The sequence below is a fragment of the Callithrix jacchus genome, chromosome 2, assembly GCF_049354715.1.
Source record: "Callithrix jacchus isolate 240 chromosome 2, calJac240_pri, whole genome shotgun sequence".
NCBI lineage: Eukaryota > Metazoa > Chordata > Mammalia > Primates > Cebidae > Callithrix > Callithrix jacchus.
The window spans coordinates 39,034,166-39,060,809 of NC_133503.1; the positions used below are offsets into that span (position 1 = coordinate 39,034,166).

The 26,644-nt window shown below is 46.9% G+C and overlaps 3 protein-coding genes across 5 annotated transcripts; 1 reads left to right on the forward strand and 2 right to left on the reverse strand.

Annotated features, from left to right (window-relative positions):
* The first annotated feature begins 449 nt into the window (after positions 1-449).
* WDR55 (WD repeat domain 55) lies at positions 450-7,165 on the forward strand. 3 transcript variants are annotated; one of them, XM_008986152.5, is made up of 9 exons: positions 450-691; positions 2,265-2,332; positions 2,590-2,677; positions 3,445-3,545; positions 3,626-3,713; positions 3,824-4,003; positions 4,098-4,197; positions 4,286-4,455; positions 4,539-7,165. In XM_008986152.5, exons 1-9 carry the CDS (start codon positions 501-503, stop codon positions 4,861-4,863), a joined length of 1,311 nt encoding a protein of 436 aa, XP_008984400.3. In that variant the 5' UTR covers positions 450-500; the 3' UTR covers positions 4,864-7,165. The 3 variants fall into 3 exon arrangements, with proteins under 3 accessions (XP_008984400.3, XP_035142396.3, XP_003732265.3); XM_035286505.3 differs by lacking the exon at positions 2,265-2,332 and having other exon boundaries at positions 2,577-2,677; XM_003732217.6 differs by lacking the exons at positions 2,265-2,332; positions 2,590-2,677.
* Positions 5,672-8,430, reverse strand: DND1 (DND microRNA-mediated repression inhibitor 1). The gene is made up of 4 exons (XM_035286518.3): positions 8,339-8,430; positions 8,090-8,207; positions 7,268-7,729; positions 5,672-6,597 (listed from the first exon to the last, which is right to left on the reverse strand). Exons 1-4 carry the CDS (start codon positions 8,360-8,362, stop codon positions 6,140-6,142), a joined length of 1,062 nt encoding a protein of 353 aa, XP_035142409.1. The 5' UTR covers positions 8,363-8,430; the 3' UTR covers positions 5,672-6,139.
* Positions 8,431-8,732: 302 nt separating this feature from the next.
* On the reverse strand, positions 8,733-26,614 carry HARS1 (histidyl-tRNA synthetase 1). The gene is made up of 13 exons (XM_035286408.3): positions 26,452-26,614; positions 26,093-26,182; positions 19,510-19,629; positions 14,554-14,649; positions 13,783-13,908; positions 13,005-13,112; positions 12,752-12,850; positions 12,429-12,522; positions 12,088-12,215; positions 11,753-11,995; positions 9,843-9,959; positions 9,501-9,647; positions 8,733-9,151 (listed from the first exon to the last, which is right to left on the reverse strand). The coding sequence occupies exons 1-13, from the start codon at positions 26,539-26,541 to the stop codon at positions 9,080-9,082; spliced, it is 1,530 nt and encodes a 509-aa protein (XP_035142299.1). The 5' UTR covers positions 26,542-26,614; the 3' UTR covers positions 8,733-9,079.
* Between the last annotated feature and the right edge of the window lie 30 nt (positions 26,615-26,644).

Sequence of the window (26,644 nt, forward strand, 5' to 3'; positions counted from 1 at the left end):
ATGGACAGCAGCTGCTTGAGCTGCCTGCTGCCCGAGACTCCCGTTGTCACCGCGCAGCGTGGGCTTTTGCGGCTTCCTGACAGCGCTGGCTGTCGCTTCACTTGATCTTGGATTTTACCAAGCCACGAAGGACTAGCGTCCCTCTCTCTTATCCCAAGGGCGTTAAGCTTGTCTGGATGGAGTGGGAGAGGAAAGGATTTACACGCCGTTCCCAACTTTACGTAACGTGACTAGGGAGGGAACTGACGGTCGCAGTCTACCTAGCCCAAACCGGGCCACAGCAGGACAAGGAAGTAGCAGATCTCGTGGGCGCAGTCTCTTCGTTCCGGCCCACCCACACCAGCAGTGACACTTACCTCTCCCGTAAGAGAATTTCCCGACGACGCTTCCGGCCCTGCCCGCCCCCCGGCGGAAGTGGAGTCTCAGGCTACTCCTTCCGCGGTGTGGGTGGTTCCGGGGCTGACTGCTCTGCGGCGGCGCGGTTCGCAGTCCTTCCCAGCATGGACCGTACTTGTGAGGAGAGGCCCGCTGAGGAAGAGAGTGACGAGGAGGACCCTAACTCCATGGAAGCCCCGGCCCAGATCCGAGACACTCCGGAAGACATCGTGCTGGAAGCTCCTGCCAGTGGGCTGGCGTTCCACCCGGCCCGCGACCTGCTGGCTGCAGGGGACGTGGACGGGGACGTGTTCGTGTGAGTCGGGGCAGGGCCAGGGGCGCCGGGTCTTGAAGCTCCCCGGGGATGGAGCTGGGAACAGGAGGGATGAGAGAAAGTTGCAGGGAGACAAATTTTATAAGATTCAGTGGGCCCAATTCATTCAGTAACATTCGGCTTTTATACCACACCAATTTGTTGAAAGAACTGGAATGTCTTGACGGAGCCCAGAGACCATAGTAGGACAAAAAGCGCTTTAAGGACTTATTTCCCACTGGGTTATTATTACTTTATTAATTTTTTTTTTTTTTCAGATGGAGCCTCGCTCTGTCGCTCAGGCTGGAGTGCAGTGGCACGATCTCGGCTCACAGCAGCCTCCGGAGTAGCTGGGATTACAGGCGTCCGCCACCATACCTGGCTAATTTTTTTGTATTTTTAGTAGAGATGGGGTTTCACTATCTTGGCCGGTCTGGTCTTGAACTCCTGACCTCGTGATCCACCCGACCTGGAGTCCTACTGGATTATTATATTGAGCTCGAGAGCCTCCCCAGGCCCCTTTAGTTGATCTTTCAAACCACAAATCTTGGCTCACACCTGTAATCGCAGCACTCTGGGAGGCCGAGGAGGGCGTATCACCTCAGGTCAGAGCTGGAGACCAGCCAACATGGTGAAAACCTGTCTCTACTAAAAATACAAAAATTAGCTGGATGTGGTGGCTCACACCTGTAATCCCAGATACATGGGAGCCTTAGGCAGGAGAATCTCTTCAACTTGGCAGGTGGAGGTTGCAGTGAGCCAAGATCACAACCCTACCCTCCAGTTTGGATGACAGAGTGAGACTCAAAAAGAACAAAACAACATAAATCCCAGCAGACACTCCCTTGATTAAAACCCTTCAATGGTCTGCTTTTAGGATTTAGTACAAACTTCTCAATTTGGCTTTCAACACCCATCTGTGCTCATTCATCCATACCTTTTAAAAATACATCTTGAAACCTCAGCTCCTTTGCATGTGCTATTCTGCCTGGAAAACTCCTTTCCCCTCATTCTTAACCTACTGTCTCTGAGTTCTCAGGATCTCTTTCCTCTTCCTCTATGCCCAGACTAAAATTGGTTACCTGTTGGATGCTGCCATAGTACCAGGTGCCATAGTACCTTTCTCTTACTAATGAATGGTTGGTAACCATACATCCATTTATGTAATTATTTGAATGCTGTCTCCTTCACTAACGTTTTTCAAATGTCTTTGACCTTGCCCCACAAATACCTTTTACATTATATATGATGCTCTCTGATACAATTTCTGATTTTATTGTTATTGTGTGCATGTACACAAAATGCTGATTGTAGCTTCCTAGTCAATTATATGACTAGAATGTGAAAAACACTGTTCTGGATGTAATCTGTCATTGGTTTTGTTCTCTATTTTATCTCTTACCTCTAGTCTAGGGTAGGTGTTCAATACATGTTAGACTTTGAACAGAAGATACAGGTTAGAAGCAGTGGAAAAATGAAGATTTTGTGCTTATGAGATTTACTTAATGAATTTAAACCTCAACCTCTCATTAGCTGTCCTTTAGCATGTTAACTTCTCTATTTTCATCTTTGAAAGGGGGAATTACACCGCCTTGTGGAGGGGGCAAGTTTTCAGTACAGCGCCTAAGCAGCTGTTCAACAAATGTAGGTTCCCTTCTATTACTATCCATATTTATGGTGCCAGGCACTTGGGAGTTGCGCTAGACATCCACCTTTCTTCACATTCCACACAACTTTGTTGCTTACCTTGTCTTAAAAAAGGTTCTGGAGGAAACTCCTTGGTTCTCCCCTTCCCCACCCTCAGCCAGGACTATTGTTAATAGGTTCTTTTCCCCAGAGGATTAAATTCAAACTTCCTCTTGGCTCATATGGTCTCATACCCACCCAGCCCATCTTTCCAGATTCAGTCATGCTACTCTTCTGCTACAAGGAACCCTCCTCGTTGCTTCTCTCTGCTGCCTCCAGTATCTGCTCCTTGCTTTCAGCCAGGTAAACTGTTACTCTTGTATGATCCAATCCACATGTCACCACTTTAGCTTTCCAGGGCTCTCTTCTCCCTTCCCAAGTACTGAATCTGTTAATGTGTATTAAGCTACTTTTTCATGTTAGGCACTGGGACAGAGAAAATGAGCAGGCTCAGTTCTGGCCACCTGGGACTCACTGGCAACTTAACATGTATTCATTCTGCCCTTTTTAAGGGATCTGCTCTGAGGCAGGCACTGGGGGTATTCTGTAAACAGTATTTACCTCAAGGTTGCTTATAGGCTGGTGCCTCCCCCCAACTCCGTTTTGATCCAGCCTGTTTTTCAGCATGTACTCTCAATGTACTGTAATTAATTGTGTCTTTCTCTAGCTCCTGCAGACCTGAAGTGCAAGAGCCTGCTCTACCTTACTAATTTTTACATTTCTAACTTCTGGAGCTGGTCTTGTCATTGATATAACAAATATTTCCTCCACAGTGATCCAGATGCAATCTTTCTCCAGGCTGGGGCTTTCAAAGATGATAAAGAGGGGTTGGGTGAGATCACAAAGACATCTTGAGCAAACATACCTTGAATTACTGTATATTGAAAAAAAGACCTAACATTTGAAACTCACTGAAAGTGGAGAAATGAGATGGTAAACTTTTTGGGCTTGGAGGTGTAGAAACAGGAACTCCTAGGTAGGTGGGAAGGCTGCTCTGTCTAGTTGGTCTCTGCACTCAGTGCAACCCAGGCTGGGTCTGGAGTCATTTATCCTCCTTCCCCTCTCCCCAGCTTTTCCTACTCTTGCCAAGAGGGAGAAACCAAGGAGCTCTGGTCATCAGGTCACCATTTGAAGGCCTGCCGAGCTGTGGCCTTCTCTCAAGATGGGCAGAGTGAGTACTGGGGAAGGCAACCAACAATGTGGTGGAAGGGAGCAGTGAGCAGCACCATGACCTGGGCACCTTTTCTCCAGAGCTCATTACTGTCTCCAAGGACAAAGCCATCCATGTTCTAGATGTGGAGCAGGGCCGACTGGAAAGGCGTGTTTCCAAGGCTCATGGGTAAGTAGAGCAGCCAGTTCTGTGTATGTGCATGGAGGTGAAGGGGAAGGACCAGGAGGTCCCCTCCTGGGACAAAGATGCTCCAAGAAGTTCTGCATCTGTGTCTCTAGCGCCCCCATCAACAGTCTTCTGCTGGTGGATGAGAATGTTCTGGCCACTGGGGATGACATGGGTAGTATCCGTCTCTGGGACCAGCGGAAGGAGGGCCCCTTCATGGATATGAGGCAACATGAAGAGTACATCGCAGACATGGCTCTGGATCCAGCCAAGAAGCTGCTGCTGACAGCCAGGTACTACCTCAAAGCTGCCTCGCCTCCCCTTCTTGTGTGAAATGTCTTCCTCAAATGGACCTTGTGTCTAAGCCTATTGCTCTACTCTTTACAGTGGAGATGGCTGCCTTGGTGTCTTCAACATTAAGAGGCGTCGGTTCGAGCTGCTCTCAGAGCCTCAGTCTGGGGATCTGACTTCTGTCACTCTCATGAAAGTACAGCTGGGTATGGTGGGATGAAGGGGTGTGTGCTGGGGGCTTAGTCTAAGGCAGCTTCCACATAATTTTCCCTATTCCCCTGCAGTGTGGGAAGAAGGTGGCTTGTGGCTCCAGTGAAGGTACCATCTACCTCTTCAACTGGAATGGCTTTGGGGCCACAAGTGACCGCTTTGCCCTGAGAGCCGAATCCATTGACTGCATGGTTCCAGTCACCGAGAGTCTGCTGTGTACTGGCTCCACCGATGGAGTCATCAGGTTAGGGAGGCCTGGACAGCCCTTAGGTCTCAGGATGGGCAGGCCCAGCTAGCCAGTATTTAACACTGTTCTTTCCTGTCCAGGGCTGTGAACATCCTACCGAACCGAGTGGTAGGCAGTGTGGGCCAGCATGCTGGGGAGCCTGTGGAGGAGCTGGCCCTTTCCCACTGTGGCTGCTTCCTGGCCAGTAGTGGCCATGACCAGCGCCTCAAGTTTTGGGACATGGCCCAGCTGCGAGCTGTGGTGGTGGATGACTACCGTCGGCGCAAGAAAAAGGGAGGACCACTGCGGGCCCTGAGCAGCAAGGCTTGGAGCACCAATGACTTCTTTGCAGGACTGAGGGAAGAGGCAGAAGATTTCATGGCTCAGGAAAAGGAGGAGGAGGAGACTGGGGATGACAGTGACTGAGGGAATGAACTGATTCCTCACCAGGCAAGAGTCTTGCTTATTAGGCTGCATTCCCCAGAGGATATAAATTATTTTTTAAAAAGACAGGGTTTCGCTGTCATCCAGACTGGTGTGCACTGGCTCAATCATGGCTCACTACAGCCTCAACATCCCCAGGCTCAGGTTGTCCTTCCACCTCAGCCTCTGGAGTAGCTGGGACTACAGGTGTGTACCACCACACCAGGCTTTTTTGTATTTGTTTTGGTAGAAATGGGTCTGTGCTGCCCAGGCTGGTCTTCAACTCCGGGACTCAAATGATCCACCTGCCTCTGCTTCCCAAAGTGCTGGGATTACAGGCATGAGTACCACCACAACTGACCCAATTTTTTTTTTTTTTTGTTATGTTTTTCTCTTGTTGCCTGGGCTGGAGTGCAATGGCGTGATCTCTGCTCCCTGCAACCTCCACCTCCTAGGTTCAAGCGATTTTCCTGCCTAAGCCTCCTTGAGTAGCTGGGATTACAGCTGCTTTCCACCATGCCAGGCTAATTATTGTATTTTTAGTAGAGGGGGTTTCTCCATGCTGACCAGGCTGGTCTTGAACTCCTGACCCAGGTGATCTGCCTGCCTTTGTCTCCCAAAGTGCTGGGGTTACAGGTGTGAGCCACCACACCTGGCTTGAATATTAATTTATAATACCCTACGGTGCAACACAAGAAAGATGCACTCAAAGCACTGATGTGAGGAAGTACTTACCCCGTAGCAGCTATTCACTCTGCCAGTATAAGACAAACTCGAAGCTGTGGCAAGACGGCACAGACACAAGCATATACTAACCAGGGGTTTAATATAAATACAACCAGCACAGAAAAACCCAAAACTACAAAAACCGAAAGCAGAATGCCATGTGGTGGAGGCAAAGGGCAGGATTTCTGACCCTTTGGCTCAGCTGCCCCTACCCCTAAATAACCAACAAAGAGGACAAATCAGGACAATAAAGATTCATGCTAAACTGTGGGAGAGGGAAAAGGTATGATAGATAGGATGGGTGTGGGACAAGGAATGGCCATGTTAGATCACAGGATCAGTTTGGACCCTGGGCTGAGAGGAGAAAGGCAAGGGCCCTCACCATAATTTAGGCCAAACCTAAGCTGCCCCCTCCCAGCAGGGCGGCTAAAGGGCTTGGGGCCATGTCCCTCCCCACCTTTGGGGTCAGATAGTGGCCACCCAGGCCTGCTGGGTTGGAGCCTGACACAGGCTCTGCCTGCCCATTCAGGCTGCCTCTGGAGAGAGAATGGAGTCACTGTCTAACCATGGTACGTGCCTCAGCTCCAGCAGACCACAGGAGGCTGGCCCCAGACTCAGTGAGTACCTGCAGCAGCTGTGCAGACACAGCATCCTTGGCCACCTCATGCCCATCCTGCCCATCTAGGGTCAGCACAACCCAGATTAGGCCACTGAAGGGTACTGGATGCCCAGGGATCACGACCTGGTACCAGAAGCGGTGCCAGCCAGCAGGCCCGGTGCCCAAACACTTAGTAAGGAACACAGGGCTCCCCAGCTTCATTCGTTGGCACAGCAACTGCAGGGTAGCTCGAGCCCCTTGGGACCCTAACTTGTCCCTTGCCAAGGCCAACTGGCTGCCTTCTGGCTGTGGGGACCGCAAGGAGGGACCCACAAGCTGCTGACGGAGTCGCTGCTTCAGGTCTGGCTTGAGCCACTCCACAGCGACAGGCTCTCCACAGAGGTGTGATTGCCCTGCAGGAAAAAAAGACAAGGGCAGATCTAAACCCTGGGTCCAAGCCTCCAGGCTGTAAGCCCTTTGGAGCAGCAACCCAGGCTTATAATTTGTAGCTTTCCCATTTCCTGGTAGTGTAACCAAGGGTAAGAAAAGAAGCATTCAAGCTCCATTACTTGCAAAGGGAGGGTAACACAACTGCTACATTAGCAGTTTCCTTGGAGGAGTACTGATTAATGCAGTATTTGTCTGCCTCATAACCATCATAATGGCCAATCTTTACTGTGAAAACTTGCTAGAAGTCAGTGTGCTAAGTACCATACACACCCATTGTCAAAACAGTCTGAGAAAACAGGTTCTATAGTAGTAAAAGGCTCAGTTGGATTCCCTTGAGCAAATCAATTTAACAGTTTCCTCATAGCTGGAGGGTCCTGTGCCTATTTTGCGGGGTGGGGTGGGGGAATGTTGAGGATTAAGTCAGAAGATAATGCTCAGGTAGTGTTACAAATTTAGGTAAGTGGTGTTAGTAGCACCATTTTAAGTTTTAAAAATCTGAGATCAAATAATAAAAGGCTGCAAATTCTGGCATGCTTGACTCTAAGGTCTTGTAACTTTAACAGCTATGCTCAGTATAAACTGCCTGGCAGAACCGGTTTGGCCCCAACCAGCCTCCCCCGACCAGCAGCCTACCTTCCACCAGCGCCTTTTTGGCCAGGGCAGCGGCCCGGTGCGAGCTGAATTTGAGCAGAGCGATCTGCCCGGCCGCCGGTCCAGGGCTGGGCAGCAGCCGCGCCTCCTGGAGGCCGGGACCCAGCGGCTGCAGCGCGAGTAACAGCGCGCGGCGGGTCAGATTCGGCGGCAGGCCGTCCACGCTCAGCTCACACTTCTCAGTGCTGCGGCACACGAGTAGCGTGCAAGACGGCCGCAGCGGGTGGTTGTGCAGCGTGGCGATGGCGGCCTGAGCGCCGCGCCGCGAGCTGTAGCGGGCATAGGCGAAGCCGCGGTTCAGGCCGCTGAAGGTCATCATCAGGCGGAACTCGTAGAGGCGGCCCACGCGCTGGAACAGCGGGATAAGCTGGTGCTCGTACACGTCCTGGGGCAGCCGCCCGATGAATACCTCTGATCCGGCTGGCGGCGGCCTGCCCACCCAGCCTGTGGGAAGGGGGTATGCGAGGCCACCATGAGACACTTTCGAATTCTTAGCCCACGGACCCAGCGCGCGGGGGTGGGAGGCGATGTGAACAAAGGTCTGTGAAATGGGTTTACACCCGTACACTGGGTGGTTGGCATAATTACGTGACCGCGCTAGCAAGGGGGCTGGCAGAGAGTAGGTACACCTTGAGACTGGCCCCCTCCCTCGACGGGGCGGGTGGACGTGGAGGCACAGATCCTCCTTTGCTGGGGGCATAAATCCGGGTAGTTCGCAGTTCTGACAGTGAAGGCTCGGCGCAACCCCTCCCCCAAAGGCGGCTGTTCGGGGCAGTAGAGGCTGGCCGGCTGGGACTATCGTACCTGGGGGTGGCCCGCCATACTTCCTCTGCCCGTTCACCTGCACCAGGCGGATGCCTGTCTCCCTGACCCACGCCTCCAGCGCTGCCTTGTTTTCTGGATTCACCCTCTCACACCACAGCTGAGAAGGAAAGGCAGGGTGGAATGGCGGATCGCCAAGCCCGCCCCCCACCTCTCCTGTGATACTGGGGTCCCTAAAGCCTACACCCGCCCTAGCAGGGTTCGCCAGCCCCCAAGTCGCCAGCCGCTTACCTCACAATCCCGCTTGGACTGCATGACTCTCCCGCAAGTCCCCTTGTACCCTCTTTAAAACTTCCTTCCCACCGGCCTCTGGAAGCTTCCCTACCCTTCCACCTCGCAAGCTCTCATTGGCTCTGGGCGCGACCCCGCCCCCCAAGGGGGTGGAGGTATTCACTGCACGTGCGCCGCGGGGCTTCGCTCAGACCCTCAGGTGAAAGCCGCAAACACTAGCAGTGTATGTTTGGGGGCTGCCTCCAGAGGAGGAGCTCCCAAGTGGGAGTCGCAGGGTGGACGCTGGAGGCAAGAACCTCAGGGTCACGGGTTTACTGTCTCCCTTTTTCAACCCTACTGTGGTCTGCCCCGAAAGGCGCGGAGCTAGGCATCAGTGACACAGCAGGCTCCATGGTTGAGGCATGAGGCATTTTATTGGACCTTTAGCGACTGGTTGTAGGGCGGCATCTGCTTCATCTGGTGTGGGGCTCTGTAGATGAGAGCATCTCAGGCTGGGTCCTTGTAGCCCAGGAACACAGACTGGATTAAGCTCCCAGGGCTTTGTATGAAAAAGGTGTACTACCTGGCCATTTTTGCCAGTAATCAATAAAATAACCATCATAAAAATTAAAGGCTCTGTTCTGACCACTCTTCAGGTCTTGCTGAAATGGAAAAGTGCAAAGCAGCTGAAGTACATATGCAGTTTGTCTTAGCCTCAAATAGTGCCAGTCCCACTTCCTTTCCTCTGATAGTGTGCTCAGTTCAGCAGACGCAGAGGGGCTGGCCTGTTCTCCTTTTGATTTCCTCCACAAGGTCTTCTCTTCGGACATCCACCTAGCCAGGATGGAAAAAGAAGGTGGTATAAGCATTTTCAATTCCCCTGCTCCCTGAGAACCAACAGTTTCCTCTAACCCTCTACGCATCAGGGTTGTCTCAGCTGAGAGCAGGAACCTAATTAACCTCAGGCTAGAGTGTACCTCCTGGGGGCGCCAAGACCCCCAGGGTGTACGCAGGGATGGAGATCTCACCCTACTAAGACCACAGTAACAGGTTAAACTCTCAAGTCCTTTATGAGTTGGTACTAATATGAATGCCAGGCTTTTGCTCAGGTCTTGAATGGGCATGGGCCTGCCAAAATGGCATACATTCTCTGTCCCTTAGCCTTCTTGTCTGCCTCCCTCACCTCTTCTCTGCTAGTCACTGAACGGAGCTTGATGACCCCATCCTTGAGTTCCTGCTCGCCGATGATAGCCACCAGTGGGATGCCTGCCTCCTCACAGTACTGTAACTGGTTCAGTAGTTTTGGGTTCTTCTTGTACAGCAGCTCAGCCTGCACGGAACAAGAGCAGAAGAGGAAGACTGGCTTCTGCTGTCCTCAGGGACACCTTCCTGGGTGTCCAAGCTGGCACCGTGTTCTTCGCTCCACCTCAAGAAGTTAGGGCAGGATCCATTATGAGTGCGCTTTTATTCAGTTTGTGCCCAGCACACCCAAGTTTGCTGCCACTCTGGGGCTTGCCTCCCATACCTTGATCCCAGCATCCCACAGTTCTGAGACAAGCTTTAGTCTCTCTTCTAGCAGCTTCTTCTGTGCAGATGCCACAAGCACCTGTGTCTCCGTGGTCCGCACCTTCTCCTCCAAAGCCTGGGGAAGGGGCAGATAAGAGTCAGAGAGCTGGGCTAACCCCTTCAAGGAACAAACAAAGCAGGCTCTAGTCAGGATTTTGAGACCAAGCCCAACTCAGCTCTACCAGGACAGGGGCCCTGTCTTCTAATCTAGCATTTGGGCATAAGGTAGCTTTTAGAAGATACAAGGACTGAAGTGACTGACTTGTACGTAGGATGTATCAGAATAAATAACCTAGGGCAAGGGTAAAGGTAACTTTTCTTTTTTTTGGGGACGAAGTCTCGCTCTGTCACCAGGCTGGAGTGCAGTGGTGCGTTCTTGGCTCACTGTAACCTCAGCCACCTCGGTTCAAGTGATTCTCCTGCCTCAGCCTCCCGAGTAGCTGGGACTACAAGTGCTTGCCATCATGCCCAGCTAAGTCTTGTATTTTCAGTAGAGATGGGTTTCACCAGGTTGGCCAGAGAGGTCTCGATCTCTTGACCTTGTGATCCACCCACCTCGGCCTCCCAAAGTGCTGGGATTACAGGTGTCAGCCACAGCACCCAGCCCCACACCGCCCAACTTTTTTTTTTTTTTTTTTTGAGACAGGGTCTCTGTTGCCCAGGCTGGAGTGCAGTGGCATGATCACTGCAGCTCCAACCTCCCGAGCTCAAGTGATCCTCCCACCTCAGCCAAATACAGGCACACACCACCATGCTCAGCTAATTAAAAAAAAATTTTTTTTTTCTTTTTTTAAACTGTAGAGCCAGGGTCTCCATGTTGCTCAGCTGGTCCATTTAGTACCTTAAGGGTCCACCAAAGCATTCACACAGAAGTACTACTATGAGCCTACCCCAGGTAATTAGATCACCCTGGGCATTTCTAGTCCCTACTTACTATCTACCCATTTATGACACTATGCCTCTCACACTTCAGTTACAGACACAGGTGGGGGTGTGTATGGGTGAGGGGAAAGGAGAATGCTGCTGCTGCTGTTGCTGCTGCCCCTTGTCTTTTTTGGGACAACTATTTTCAGAGTTTATACAACGTAAGATGCCTACTGGAAGAATGATCTCAACTGGGAAACGGGTAGTTTCAACGCTAGAGAAAAGGCAAAGGACTGTGGGGAGGTTGCCAGAGCATTTCCCAGAGGATAAAATGCAACCAGCCACTTAAGATCAGCAGCAACCAAGTGGTGTTGGGGCCACAAGAGGCTTCCTTGGTGTTATTCTAGGTGCCAGACAGTCAAGGTAGCCATCTAAGGGATACCAGGACCTCATGCACATGTTTCCCATTTAGAGACAATATTATAGTGTAGTTAGTGGCAAGACTTTGGAGTCAGACTGCCTGGATTCAAATTCTATCACTTACAAGTTTCAGGCCTTTAGCAAATTGTTTGATCTATAATGCTTTAGTTTTCTCATCTGGAAAATGCAATTAATAAAGTTAGCTACTCTCAGAGGACTGTGGTAAGTACTGTATTTTGATAATGCATGAAAAGCACCAAGCACAGTGCCTGGCACGAGACAGTAAAATGTTAAGTATTCTGTATTATGAGGATGATCTAGGTCTTGGATACACCAGCCCAAGTTTGTGACAGCCCTGAAGGAAGTAGGGACCTAGGGCAGAGGATTTAGTGGAGAAATATTGTGGATTAAAGATCCATAAAACTGGCCTATAATGGGGTGGGAATCTGTGAAAAAGAGCAATAATCTTTTCTCCATTTCTGTGAGATGCTCCCTGCCCAAAGCAGCACCACTTGCTCCCTTAGAGATCAGATAGCTTGGGTACCACCACTGCTCAGTCTGTCTTCTACACCCCCAAGGACCTACCTCCAGTCTCTGTTCCACAATGGAGAAAATCCGCTCCACCCCAATGCTGAGTCCCACACATGGCACCTTGCGTCCTTTGGGGTCAAACATGCCCACTAGCCCATCATAGCGCCCTCCAGCAGCCACACTGCCCACACCCAGGGGCTCTTCCCCTGCCTGGGCTGGGGTCTGTAGCAGGACTGCCTCATAGATCACCCCAGTGTAGTAATCCAGCCCTCGAGCAAGGCTCAGGTCAAAGGAGATCTGTGGAGATAAGAACATAGTCAGTGCCAGATTAAGATCAGGGACCTGAAGCCCCAGAGCTCAGAAGGGATCCCATCTCCAAATTGACTCACTTTGTCATCAATGCCAAATAGGGCCAGGTACTCAAAGAGCAGCTTCAGGTCTCTCAGGCCCTCCAAGGCCTGCTTGTTTTGGGATAGTTTAGGATCCTGGAGCAGCTGTTCTACCAGGGATACCCCACCTGGGGAGAGAGACTTGTGAGTGAGGCTGACAAGAAAATAAAAAAGGTAAGGGGGGGGTTGACTTTCTTGCCTGAAGTCCAGTTGCCTGTGCATGTGTGTGTACATACATACAGATACACACACACTTGCTCCCCTACATACACAGAAGAGTTTCAACTTTAGAACTGAGGGCAGTGGGATGGCTGCCGGGGAAGCTTGGTTCTGTTCCTCACCATGCTGCTGGACATAGTCCCCAATGCGGTCAGCCACCTCGGGCGCGAGGCCCTTCTCTCCTACCATCTCATTCTTCACTTCTTCCCAGGACACCTAGGCAGACAGACATCAGTCAGGGACCCTGGGTAGCTTCTGCACCATACAGCAAGTACGTACTGTCCTCAGGAAACAGTCCTGGAGCAGTAGCTGCCCATCAGCCTACATCTTGGGGCTAACCTTCCTCTGGTGGGTATAGAGTCATGCACCTCTCTCTCAATCTTATTTTCCATTTCCCAAGACAGGGTGGGATCTGAAAGAAGAAGTCAAGTACTTGGGTTGTTACCTTGTCCAGCTTGTCTACTGAGGAGCAGATGGTACGGAACTTGCTGTCAGGAACACCACAGATGGCAAACATCCCATCTAGGATGCGCCGATCATTTACCTACAGGGAACCAACACATAGTGAGGGGGGAGTCTCTTTTCTTACATGACCGTCAATAGTCATGGTCACTTGGGCTACTGGTCCCTCTGCACAAGGATCTTTTCTTGTGAGAGGCCAGGCCCAACTTTGCCCTCCCATCCTTGTCATCTCTGACCTTGACCAGGAAGTCGCCTATCTGAAGTGAACTCAGTATCTCGCACATGATCTTCAGGCACTCTGCATCAGGGATCATGGGATCAAAGTTTCCAGCAATGTCAAAATCCTACAGGGAGAGGGGTAGCCAGTGGTCTTCAGGGATTCACCTTTCTGAAGTGGGGGACTGTGGGAGCTCTGCTTTCTAGGAAGGCCTGGTTTCCCTTTCATTTTCTGATCATCAGCCCAGAGGTAAACCCCAGCATCCTTGGGCTTCTCACTAGTTTTGGTTTCCTTTCCATCTACTGGGTTATTCCTTCATTTTCTACTTCATCATCTTCTTGTTAACTTCTCCTACTGGATGGGGTAATTATGACTTTATTGCTTAGCCATTTTCCCTATTCATCCAGAAGCCCTGGCATCAGTCTGGATGATTTGATATATCAAAGCTAATTTCCTTATCTTCTGCTATGATCCTATCACTGTGGTTTAAAATAAAGAGGACTAGACCAAGGGTTCTAGTCCTGACTTTGCCTTTCTTATCCCTCTGATCTCTTCATCTACTGGGTATCAAGTTTACTCATATGTAAAATGGACAGACTTTATTCTCAACCCCTCCCCCCTTCACCCCACCCCACACCCCACAGGGACATTGTGAAATCTGCATGAAAACACCATAGAAATCTAAGAGCATTACCTGGTCATCCAGTTTGCTCAGGACACCAGGAGTACTCAATAGATTCTGCTGGCTTGAGAGAGCCCCAAGGAACCCATCCCCACTACGGTTTCCCAACACTCACACACTGGTAGAATTCCCGGTATCGGCCTCGGGTCATGGCTGGGTTATCCCGCCGATATACCTTTGCTATGTGGTAGCGTTTAATGTTGTTCAGTTTATTCATTGCCAAATACCGAGCAAAAGGAACCTGATGACAGAGTTAAGGAGAAAGCCCCTCCTATCAATGTCTGGAAGTTGATTATCATCACCAACAGAAGCTGAGGTTTAACCCCTCCCTCTATGGGTAAAACTGTCACCCATAAGATTAACAGCACTAATAAACATCAGAAAGAACCAACTGTGCTACCACATGGGGCAGCTGAAGGCTCAAAAAAGATTAAGGCACCTTTCTCTTTGGTAGTGTTGACTGGACTTTTTTGAGCAGGGCAAGGGGCTGGGCAGGTTGGCCACAGACCAGATAAAGGCCCCCATATGGGATTTCTAAGCAGATGATTCTCTGCGTAGCTTGGAGACAAAGGAAATGTGTTGCTGTTCCATTAAGGAGAATTTTTTCCACTGGCCAGAGCAGGGCTGAGGTATTCTGGAGCTAGGGGATGACTGTAGAGTTAGAACTGGGCCCTGACATCAAGTGATGTCTCACTCAGGATTCAGAAGATTTCTAAGGGTGCGTATGCTCTGTTTAGCTAAAGTCCCGCTCCTGGTTTAGAGAAATAATCCCCCTAATCGCCAAAGGCTTTGTATTTGATCCTACCTATGTCTGCCTATTCTTAAACCTGAGCCCAGTGAGTGCCAATCCATCCAAAGTCTCAAGAGCCCAAGTTTGGAAAGATACAGTGAGGTCATAGCGAAGGGATAGTAGCTCTCCGCCCTGGTCTTTCAGGTCATAGATAAGCTTGGAGTCTTCCCCATACTTTCCCGTCAGTGTTTCCTGGAGAAAACACAAGTAAATGTGGTCATAATAATAAATATAACAATTTAAAAGGAAGTTCTGAAAATAAAAATGACTGATTTCAACTTGTCTACATTTCCCTCTGCTCTTTATCCCTATCCTTAGGTCTTTGAGGTAGTTATCATTAAAAGGAAACACCAATTTTCTTTTTTTTCTATTTTGATTTTGTAAAAGAGCTGAAGTTTTTGTTTTGTTTTTTACATTTTTTCTCTTAAAAAACTTTCTTTCTTCAGACTCAACTTCTCAGCATGAAGTTTTTTTTTTTTTTGAGATGGAGTCTCATTCTGTTGCTAGACTGGAGTGATCTCGGCTCACTGCAATCTTCATCTGCTAGGTTCAAGCGATTCACCCGCTTCAGCCTCCCAAGTAGCTGGGACTACAGGTGCATGCTATCATGCCCAACCAATTTTTGTATTTTTAATATAGATGGGGTTTCACTATGTTGGCCAGGATGGTCTTGATCTCTTGACCTCGTGATCCACCCGCCTCAGCCTCCCAAAAGTGTTGGGATTACAGTTGTGAGCCACTGCGCCTAGCCTGAAGTATTTTTAAAAGATACATAAATTTGGCCGGGCACGGTGGCTCATGCCTGTAATCCCAGCACTTTGGGAGGCCAAGGCAGGTGGATCATGAGGTCGAGAGATCGAGACCATTCTGATCAACATGGTGAAACCCCGTCTCTACTAAAAATACAAAAAATTAGCTGGGCGTGGTGGTGCGTGCCTGTAATCCCAGCTACTCAGGAGGCTGAGGCAGGAGAATTGACTGAACTCAGGAGGTGGAGGTTGCGGTGAGCCGAGATCACGCCATTGCACTCCAGCCTGGGTAACAAGAATGAAACTCCGTCTCAAAAAAAAAAAAAAAGAGATACATAAATTCAGTTACAAGAAGCTCTGTACTTACTTCCTCCCTAATGTTATACTATTAGATGTTTAGGTTATTCAAACTAAAAAAATTTTTTAGGCTAGGCATGGTGGCTAACACCTGTAATCCCAGCATTTTGGAAGGGTGAGGCGGATGGATCACCTGAGGTCAAGATTTTGTAACCAGCCTGGCTGACATGGTGAAACCCCATCTCTACTAAAAATACAAAAACTAGTTGAGTGAGATCCCAGCTATTCAGAGGCTTAGGCTGAAGAATTGCTTGAACCTGGGAGGTAGAGGTTGCAATGAGCAGAGATCACACCGTTGCACTCCAGCCTGGGTGACAAGAGCGAAACTCCGTCTTAAAAAAAAAAAAGAAAAAACTTACCCATAACATTTCAATATCTGATATTTAGGTATATAGCTCTTTCTTTTTAAAAATATTTTTCTTGATAAGCAACTAGGAGTGGGTAAACAACTAGGAGACCAACAAACATGTTTTTATGATGCCTGAGATTTGAATAATGTCAAAAGTAAAAACTGAGTAATGTCTTAAGGGCATTATAGCAGTCCTTGCCCTGTGATGTCTATTACAGGTAATAGCATATTTCACTTACCAGATTGGCAAAGATTAAAAAGCCTGAAGCTTTCCAGTGTACAGTATCAGAAACAGTCACACACTAATGTTACAGGCTGAATTGTGTCCCCCTGGCCCCCACTCTTCCCCAATTCCTTTGTTTAAGTCCTAACTCCCAGTAACCTCTGAACATGACTACATTTGTGATAGGGTCTTTAAACAGATGATTAAGCTAATATGAGGTCTCCAAGTTGGGCTTTAATCCAATCTGTTGTTGTAAGAAGAGAAAATTTAGACAGGGACAGAGGGAAGATGATGTAAAGACAAAGGGAGGCTGGGTGCAGTGGCTTATGCCTGTAATCCTAGCACTTTGGGAGGCTGAGGTGGGCAGATCAATTGAGGTCAGGAGTTCAAGACCAGCCCAGCTAACATGGGGAAACCCTGTATCTATTGAAAATACAAAAAAAAAAAAGGCGGGGCATGGTGGTGCATGCCTATAATCATAGCTACTCAGGAAGCTGAGGCAGAAGAATCACTTCAACGTGGGAGGTGGAGGTTATGGTGAGCCAAGATCGCCCCTTTGCACTCCAGCCTGGGCAACAAGAATGAAACTCGTCTCAAAAATAAATAAATAAACAAATAAACACAAAAATTAGCCAGGCATGGTGGTGCATGCCTGTAATCCCAGCTGCTTAGGAGGCTGAGGCAGGAGAATTGTTTGAACCTGGGAGGTGGAGGTTACAGTGAGATGAGATTGGGCCACTGCAGGCAACAGAGTGAGATACTGTCTCAAACAAAGAAAAAAAAAAGACAAAGGGAGACGACGGCCACCTACAGCCATGGAGAGAGGCCTGGAATAGATCCTTCCCTTACAGCTCTCAGAAGGAACAAGGCCTGCCAACATGTTATGTCAACTTCCAGCCTCTGGAACTGAGAAAATAAATTTCTGTGGTTTAGGCTACCCAGTTTGTAGTACTCTGTTATGGTAGGCCTAGCACACTAATACAGTAGGTAAAAAAAAAAAAAATATGTACAATTAAATATCAATAAAAAGAGACAGGTACTACTACATTGATGAAGGAAACAACAGATAATTTCAGATAGTTTTATAGCCTAAAGGCAATAAACCAGCTTATTGTGATAGAGAAGACCTACTATAAAGAAGTTAGTTGGAGAAGATTACTTGAATAGTGGCATGTTAGCTGAGCTCTGAAATTAAAATCTGGCTGGCTGGATATGGTGGCTCATGCCTATAATGCCAGCACTTTGGGAACCTGAAGTAAGAGGACCACTTGAGGCCAGGGGTTCGCAAGCAGCCTGGGCAACACAACAAGACATCTGTCTCTATTTTTACTTATTTTTTTGAAAAAAGGAGTTAAAATCTGTAGTCTCTAGTATAATCTGAAATAAATCATGCAAAGAGCTAAGGAAAGGGAGTTCAGGAAAAGGGAAGAGCAAGAACAAAGGCCCAGAGGTACAAACACATTGAGTATGTTCCAAGAATAGGAAGAAGACCAGAGTAGCATAGTTGGCAAGAGGAAAAATTATAGGGTCCCGTGAGTCCCTCTCTGCTGGCATGGAGACGAGAAACTGGGAAACTAAAAGACACAAGACACCAAGAAAGAGAAAACAGAGTTTGGGCCCAGGTGTCCACTGTCAACCAAAGCTCAGAGTCCGGCACTGGCCCCGAGTGCCTGGACGCTCTGACTTTTATTGAGTACAAAGCAGGGGGAAGGGTAGGTAAGACGAGGTAATGGTGGTAAGTGATAGGGTCAGGTAAATCATGTGTCTTGGAGACAGGGGGCCCAAGACTTTGAAGAAGCTGAGGCAAGGAGAAAACGTAAGGTGTCAGCACTTTTTTCATGCTTGTCAAGAAATAACAAGGTCACTAAGATTTATGTTACTATTACTTATTCTTATTTTCTAAGAAAAAGAGGAACCAGGTGCAGAAGCAGAATTTGAAAGTAGACATGGAATGTGACCGCTGAAGCACAGCACCACACAGAGACAATTAAGTCCCTGGATGTCTGTGGGCCTCCCTGACAGCCATCAGGCCTACCACAAAAGCTTGGAGAGCGAAGTTTTCTCCTCACTCCCTTGAGGAAGGAGACATCTCAGCCATCTTGGACGTCTCCTTCCCTAGCTGGCTAAACAGCGGGCACTTTCATAGCACTGACACTGTCACACAGCCAAGGCGTCCTCCAGCAGCCCTTATGTGGGTGTGACAAAGGACTTAGAGCATCTTGCCTTAGGGTCACCTCTTTTCCAATGCCACTTCAGTCCCATGCTTCTTGACCTGAGACTTATTAGTAAGATTAAAGATTAAATGATTATATAGATGTATATATTTATGATTATATATGAATATATGATTATGATTATATATATAGAAATAACTACATAACCATTATTTGTAATTCGTTTCTAATTCTATGTTTATATGAGAACACACCGAGGCTTCAGACTCTTGCCTTGGCTCTTGCGGGGTTTCCCAACAAAAAAATAGCTTGAGATGAGGTAGGAAAGGCAGTGGCCAGATCACCTAGGGCTCTGTAAACCTGAGTAGAGTTTTGGTTGTACTATAAGTGCAGTGGTAATCACTGGGGTTTGAAGCAGGCAGTAATCCAATCTGGGTCTGTTTGTTTGTTTTAGAGACAGAGTTTTGCTACGTTGCCCAGACTGGAGTATGGTGGCTATTCACAGGTACCATCATAGTACACTACAGCCGTGAACTCCTGGGATCCAGTGATCTTTCTGCTTCAGACTCCTGAGAAGCTGGAACTACAGGCTGTCCAGTTACAATCTGGTTTTTCTTTTTTTTGAGACAGAGTTTTGCTCTTGTTACCCAGGTTGGAGTGCAATGGCGCTCGGCTCACCGCAACCTCCGCCTCCTGGGTTCAGACAATCCTTCTGCCTCAGCCTCCTGAGTAGCTGGGATTACAGGCACGCACCACCATGCCCAGCTAATTTTTTGTGTTTTTAGTAGAGACGGAGTTTCACCATGTTGACCAGGATGGTGTCGATCTCTTGACCTTGTGATCCACCGCACCCGGCCTGCAATCTGGTTTTTAATAGCAAAAAACTAGTAACAACCTCAGAGTCCATCAATAGGAGAGTGGCTGCATATTTATATATGTATGGTTTACATGAATCAAGAAAACATCCCAAATATAGACCATCCAATACAATGTAGTTAGGAGCCAGAACTACCACTCCCAAGATAATAAAAGACAGGGCCTCTCCCTCCAAGCCAGTCTTGTCCCTCTTCTTATTGGAGAAAAGACTGGTCTGTGTCCACAACAGGAATAGGCCCTTTGGGTCCTTACTCTATTGTTGTCTTCTTTGTTATTCAAATGCCCACTCATCTACCACGTAGTTTCTTCTTGCCCATTCCTCACCTTTAGTTCAAATACAGGTGTATCAATGACTTCTGCACCATGGCGCTTGAAGCAACGGATGATGATGTCAAACACCTTCTCGCGAACTGCCATCTGCCGGGGACTGTAGTCTCTTGTGCCCTTGGAGTTGAAATCAGTAAGAGAACCAGAAATGAGGTTTGAAAACCAAGAACAATATATTTTGCAAATATAAAAGGATGATCCCAATAATGAAAAAGCAAATCTTCCTCTAAACAGATTTTCCTACAGGCCACTCAGTTTTAAAACAAGTACAAATAATTCCCTATTAATTCCCATACCCATTTGCTATCTGCTTTCCAAACTCTATTCCCTTTTAAGCTTGAGTCTATTTTATAAAATTCTTAGAACTTTTTTTTAAGCTGTTTTATTAAAAACTCAGGGATAACAGAACATTTCCTGGCCTAATAACAAACACCTACCTGAGGCCAGGCACAGTGGCTCACGCCTGTAATCCCACTTTGGGAGGCCAAGGAGGATGGACTGCCTGAGGTCAGGGGTTCGAGACCAGCCTGGCCCACATGGTGAAACCCTGTCTGTACTAAAAATACAGAAGTTACCCGGGTGTGGTAGCACACCCCTTGTAGTCCCAGTTATTCAGGAGGCTGATGCATGAGAATCCTTGAACCTGGGAGGCGGAGGTTGCAATGAGTTAAGATTGTGCCATTGCACTTCAGCCCAGGTGACAGAGTAAGATTCTGTCTCATAAAAACAAACAAAAGGTGCCTGTAATCCCAGCTACTCAGAAGGCTAAAGGCAGGGAGGATCATTTGAACCTGGGAGGCAGAGGTTGCAGTGAGTGGAGATGAAGTTGTTGTACCTTCATAGTAAAAGCTGTTTGTTCTCTAATTTGTTTTTGGCAACAAGTCTATGACATAGGCTAGGCAGATACATTTTATAGACGAAGTACAGGGTGTTGAGAAATAAAGTAATTACTTAAGGTTATTCAGCATGTTTGTGGCAGTCAGGACTAGAACTGTGTTCTCCTTCCAGGTCAGAGCTTCCAATCTGGGCTTTTATACCCTACTCCAAAGTCTTTGGTTTCAAGACCTCTTTACACTCTTCTTACTATTTATTAAAGACCTCAAAGTGGATTATACTTATCAATATTTACTGTATTAGAATTAGAACTGCGAAAATTTAAAAATATTTGTTCATTTAACAAATAATGTGTCTAGCCGGGCGCGGTGGCTCACGCCTGTAATCCTAGCACTTTGGGAGGCTGAGGTGGGTGGATCACCTGAGGTCAGGAGTTTAAAACCAGCCTGACAATCATGGTGAAACCCCATCTTTAAACAAACAAACACACACACAAACAAAAAAACAAATAATGTGTCTATTACCTGTTAACACAAATAACATTTTAGAAAAAGGTAACTGTTGGCTGGGCGAGATGGCTCACACCTGTAATCCTAGCACTTTGGGAGGCCAAGGCAGATGGATCACTTGAGGTCAGAAGTTCAAGACCAGCCTGGCCAACATGGCAAAACCCTGTCTCTACTAAAAATACACAAATTAGCCAGGTGTGGTGGTATGTGCCTGTAATCCCAGCCACTTGGGAGGCTAAGGCAGGAGAATCACTTGAACCCGGGAGGCGGACATTGCAGTGAGCTGAGATCGTACCACTGCACTCTAGCCTGGGCAAAAGAGGGAAACTCGAAAGGAAAGGAAAGGAAAGGAAAAAGGAAAAAGGAAAAAGGAAAAAGGAAAAGGAAAAGGAAAAGGAAAGGAAAGGAAAGGAAAAGAAAAGAAAAAGGTAACTGTTTCCCAAACAATTTAGTGAGAAGAGTGACACTGATTTATGTTTTTGCAAATCTTTAATGTCTGGCTGAATAGAAGACAGCAGGATTCTCATATGTGATTTTTGCATTTAATCTATCGTGATATGTTATGTTGGTTGAAGTATATAAAGAAAACCTAATCTTACACAAATATGTAGTTGTAAAAGGAAGAGTTTGTTTTTTCTGGGGGCGGGGGGACGGAGTCTTGCTCTGTTGCCAAGCTGGAGTGCAGCGGCATGATCTCGGCTCACTGCAACCTCTGCCACCCGGGTTCAAGCAATTCCCCTGCCTCAGCCTCCTGAGTAGCTGGGGACTACATGTGCTCACCACCATGCCCGGCCAATTTTTTGTATTTTAATAGAGACAGAGTTTCACCATGTTGGCTAAGATGGTCTCAATCTCCAGACCTTGTGATCTGCCCACTTCAGCCTCCCAAAGTGCTGAGATTACAGGTGTGAGCCACTGCGCCAGCCCAAGTTTTCTAAAATTCTAACTTTCACTTGAATACTTGAATTTTATCACTGCCAACAAATACCATCAAATGTTTTCCTTGAGGTGACAAGGCTCACTTTGTTCATTGTTGTAAAAATGTCTGCCAAATATTCAAGTTTTAAAAACCATTTGTCTTTCAGTTATTAATTCAAATAAGAAAAGATGTTCTATGAAAAAAATAGCTAGATCAGCTTGCAATTTGAACAATGGCATAAGCATTTTCCCTACCTTGGAGTGCAGAAGTGCTTTGTATGTATTTCTCATTTTGTCATAGCAAATATTTAAAAAGAGGGTACTCAAGGGTCAAGATTCAACAAAATTAATAAGTTTTCAGCCAGGCATGGTGGCTCATGCCTGTAATCCTAGCACTTTGGGAGGCTGAGGTGGGTGGACTGCCTGAGCTCAGGAGTTCGAGACCAGCCTGGGCAACATGGTGAAACATGCTATGTGTTTCTTATATGTTTTTTGTATTTTTGTAAAAATACAAAAAAATTAGCTGGGCATAGTGGTACCTGCCTGTAATCCCAGATACTCGGGAGGCTGAGGCACAATAATTGCTTGAACCCCGGAAGTGGAGGCTGCAGTGAGTCAGGATCATGCCACTGTACTCCAGCCTGGGCAACAGTGAGATTCTATCTCCAATAAAAACCCGCAAAACAAACAAATGAACAAAGTTTTACTATTTTATCAATGACATTCTTAAGTAAAACTGAATTTTATTTATTTATTTACTCACTTTGAGTGCATGGCAGTGAAGAACATACTGGCTATTAGTACAGTTTAGTGTCACTATCTTAATTTATGCTAAGACAGCAGTAGTTCCACTCACCAGTGCTTTTGTGCCTTCAGGGCAAATGGTAACACAACGAAAAAGGCAGATGACATCTCAGAATTATTATAAAAATAGTTACCATGAAGACCCCTTGAAAAGGTCTTGTCCCCAAAGTACTGAGTTTTCTATTGTTTCTTGTCTTTTTTTTTTTAAAGACGGGGTTTCACCACGTTGGCCAGCATGGTCTCAATCTCTTGACCTCGTGATCCGCCCGCCTTGGCCTCCCAAAATGCTGGGATTACAGATGTGAGCCACTGCGCCCGGCATTTTCTATTGTTAATATGAATCTTACGTCAAGAAATGTGTCTCAACATACTAAAATGCATATTAACTCTCTAGCATAATCTTATTTTAACACTATAGTATAGAAATTTTCAAAGACACAACATAGAGAATAGTATTTTGGGTTATCATTTATCCATTATCCAGCTTCAACAACCATTAACATCTGCTATTCTTATTTCATTTAAACCCTGACATGTTTTTCTTAGTTTAAAATAAATCCCAGACATCATATCGTTTCATCCATAAATACTTCATATAAATCTCTAACACATAAGGACATTAAAAAAACCCAACCAGCACTTTGGGAGGCCGAGGCGGGCGGATCATGAGGTCAAGAGATCGAGACCATCCTGGCCAACATGGTGAAACCCCGTCTCTACTAAAAATACAAAAAAATTAGCTGGGCATGGTGGCGCGTGCCTGTAGTCCCAGCTACTCGGGAGGCTGAGGCAGGAGAATTGCTTGAACCCAGGAGGCAGAGGTTGCAGTGAGCCGAGGTCACGCCACTGCTCTCCAGCCTGGCGCCTGGTAACGGAGTGAGACTCTGTCTCAAAAAAAAAAAAAAAACCCAAAAGACTCTATCTTTATTATTATAACCAACAAAACTAATAGCAACTCTTTAATATTATCTAATGCTAAGCCATGGTCAGTTTTCCCCAGTTGCTTCAATAATATCTTTTTATGATCAATTTATCTGAATCAGCTTCAAAACAAAGTCTATGCGTTGTAATCAGCTGATACATCTGTTTAATCTACAATAGTTTCCTCCTATACCCCTTGTTTATTTAAAAATAATCATTTTTAACTGAGGAAATTGGGTCATTTGTCCTAAAAATTTTTTTTCACATTCTAGATTTGGTGAACAAGATGCTTGATGTGTCATTTAACATGTTCCTCCATCTCTAGTATTTCCTGTAAATTGATAGTTAGTCCAAAGATCTGATTAGAGTCAAGTTCAATTTACTTGGCAAGAGTACTTCATAGGTGGTGCCGTGTACTTCTTATTGCATTACAGCAGCAGGAACATCTGGTTGTCCTACTTTTAGTGATGTTGACACTGATCACTGGTGAGGACAGACTGATCCATCATAAATTCCACAATAAGCTTTTCATATAATACTTTGAATAATCACTGAGCATTACCACTTTCGGATTTTACACTCTCTTTAACCTTCAAAAATAAGTTATATGTAGAAAGAAAAGGCTCAATGAATTTAGGAACCCAAAGAATTAATCTTAACAAAAGAAAGACCATCTCCCCTCTCCTTTGGAATTCAATTTCAAATACATTTATGAAATTCAGTCATCCCTTAGTATCCAGAGGAGATTGGTTCTAGGCCCCATGTGGATACCAAAATCCATGGATGCTCAAGCTGCTGATATAAAATTATATGCACATCCTCCTGTATACTTTAAATAGTCTCTAGCTTATTTATAATACCTTAGACAATGTAAATGCTATATAAATAGTTGTTATACTGTACTTTTTATTTGAAATTTTTTACTGTTACATTAGATTTGAAAAGTTTTTTTTTTTTTGGCTGGGCCAGTGGCTCATGCCTGTAATCCCAGCACTTTGGGAGGCTGAGGCGGGCAGATCACCTGAGGTTGGGAGTTCGAGACCAGTCTGACCAACATGGAGAAACCATGTCTCTACTAAAAATACAAAATTAGCTGGGCATGGTGGTGCATGCCTATAATCCCAGCTACGTGAGAGGCTGAGGCAGGAGAATCGCTTGAACCTGGGAGGTGGAGATTGTGGTGAGCCAAGATCATGCCATTGCACTCTAGCCTGGGCAACAAGAGTGAAACTTCGTCTAAAAAAAAAAAAACCCCAAAAAACCACACCTTTTTCTTTTTTGTGTAAAGATAGGGTCTTGCTACGTTGCTCAAGCTGGTCTCAAACTCCTGGGCTCAAGTGATCCTCCCCTCTCGGCCTTCCAAAGTAGTGGGATTACAGGTGTGAGCCACCACACTCAGCTAGATTTCTTTTTTAATTTGTTTCTTTCCCCCGAATGGTTTTGATCCACGGTTGGTTGAATTTATGAATGTGGGACCCTGGGATATGGAGGGCTGACTATACTATTTAGGCACCTAGTCTCAGCCTCAGGGTAAATAAACCACATAAATAACTACTTAAAGTTGGTGCAATAACAGAAGTATGTATGAAGTGCCAAGAGAACCCAGATGAAGGGGTAAACAATTCTGTTTACAGAGCTTACAGAAAGTGGAACTGAACTGGAAGATAAGCTAAGAATCTCCAATCTCATTCCACTCTACTCTCCTTTACCTAGTTCTAGCCATATAGATCATCCTCTAGTTCCTCAAAACCACCAAAGTTCTTTCCCGCTTCAGGGTTTCCATACTCTACATGGACCTATCTTTGTCACACTTTCTCTTGCTATTTCCTACTCATCCATTATATCAGTTAGTTTATCACTTCCTCAGTTAGCCTTTCTCAGATTCCCCAGTTCTCCCTTATTTTTCTCAGAGCAACCTTGTTAATTTCTTTATATCATTTTTCACAATATGTAATTACTTATCCATTGTATGCAGGCAGATCACTTAAGGTAAGGAGGTCAAGACCAGCCTGACCAGTATGATGAAACCCCATCTCTACTAAAAATACAAAAATTAGCCTGGCATGGTGTGGGCACCTGTAGTCCCAGCTACTCAGGAGGCTGAAGCAGGAGAATTGCTTGAACCCAGGAGGCAGAGGCTGCAGTGAGCCAAGATTGTGGGCACTGCACTCCAGCCTGGGTAATAGAGGGTACTCCCTCTCAAAAAAAAAAAAAAAAAAAAAATCCATGTGTGGGATTATTTATTCTAAGTCTCTCTCCTTCAGTAGAATGTAAGCTCCATGAGGGTAGGCTATATTGTCCTCCATGGTATATTCAGTGCTTTGTACAGTGCTAGAGACATAGTAAGCAGTAAATACGTATTTACCGAACGAATGAAGGAGTAGCAGCAGTAGGCTGACTCCCCTTATCACCAAGCTGGCCTACTTTCTGGCATTACTTTGCCATCCCAGAATGACTCAGGTAGAGTCCAGTACAGCCCAGTGCCCAGAGCAACTGTCCTCTCCTCTGCAGTATTTCAGATTCTCCTCAATGGCCTGGTTTAGGGAGGCAGAATTAGAGACCCTCTCAGTGGCTCCCTACAGGAATGATATTACCTTGGGGGTTTTGAGCACAAACTTCTGTTTGCTTTCATCAGGACCCAGCTGTGCCTTCAGTTTCAGCAGTTTTGCCACCTCCTCCTCGATCTGTGGAAGGAAACAAGGCGCTGGGCTATCCATCTGTCACTCTCCTCCCTCCCCCTCCCATTCATTCAATATTCCTTCCTCATCAGAATCTCTCTGCTCAGGCCTAGCTTTGTTTCTCTCGGGACCCACCCCGGATGCCTCCCCACGCAGCCCACCCTCCTCCCTACAAGCCTGGTCCTTTCCCTCATATCCCTGTCCTATATCCCGAACATCCTGGCTCTACATCCTCTCAGGCTTTGCCGAGGCCCTCTCCCTGCTGCTTGTCTCACCAGCTCGGCGCTGGCTTTCTGCTGTTTGAGGCCTCGCACGCGCTCTCCCTGAAGTTTCACCAGCTCCTCCAGTGCCGCACGCTCTGCCATCCCGTCTACCCACTTGAGCCGACTGCTGCCTAGCCCTGCTGTGGCGGCTTCAGCCTCAGCAAGGATGACTTCCGGCTATCGAGTCGCAGGCTCGCATGCCTAG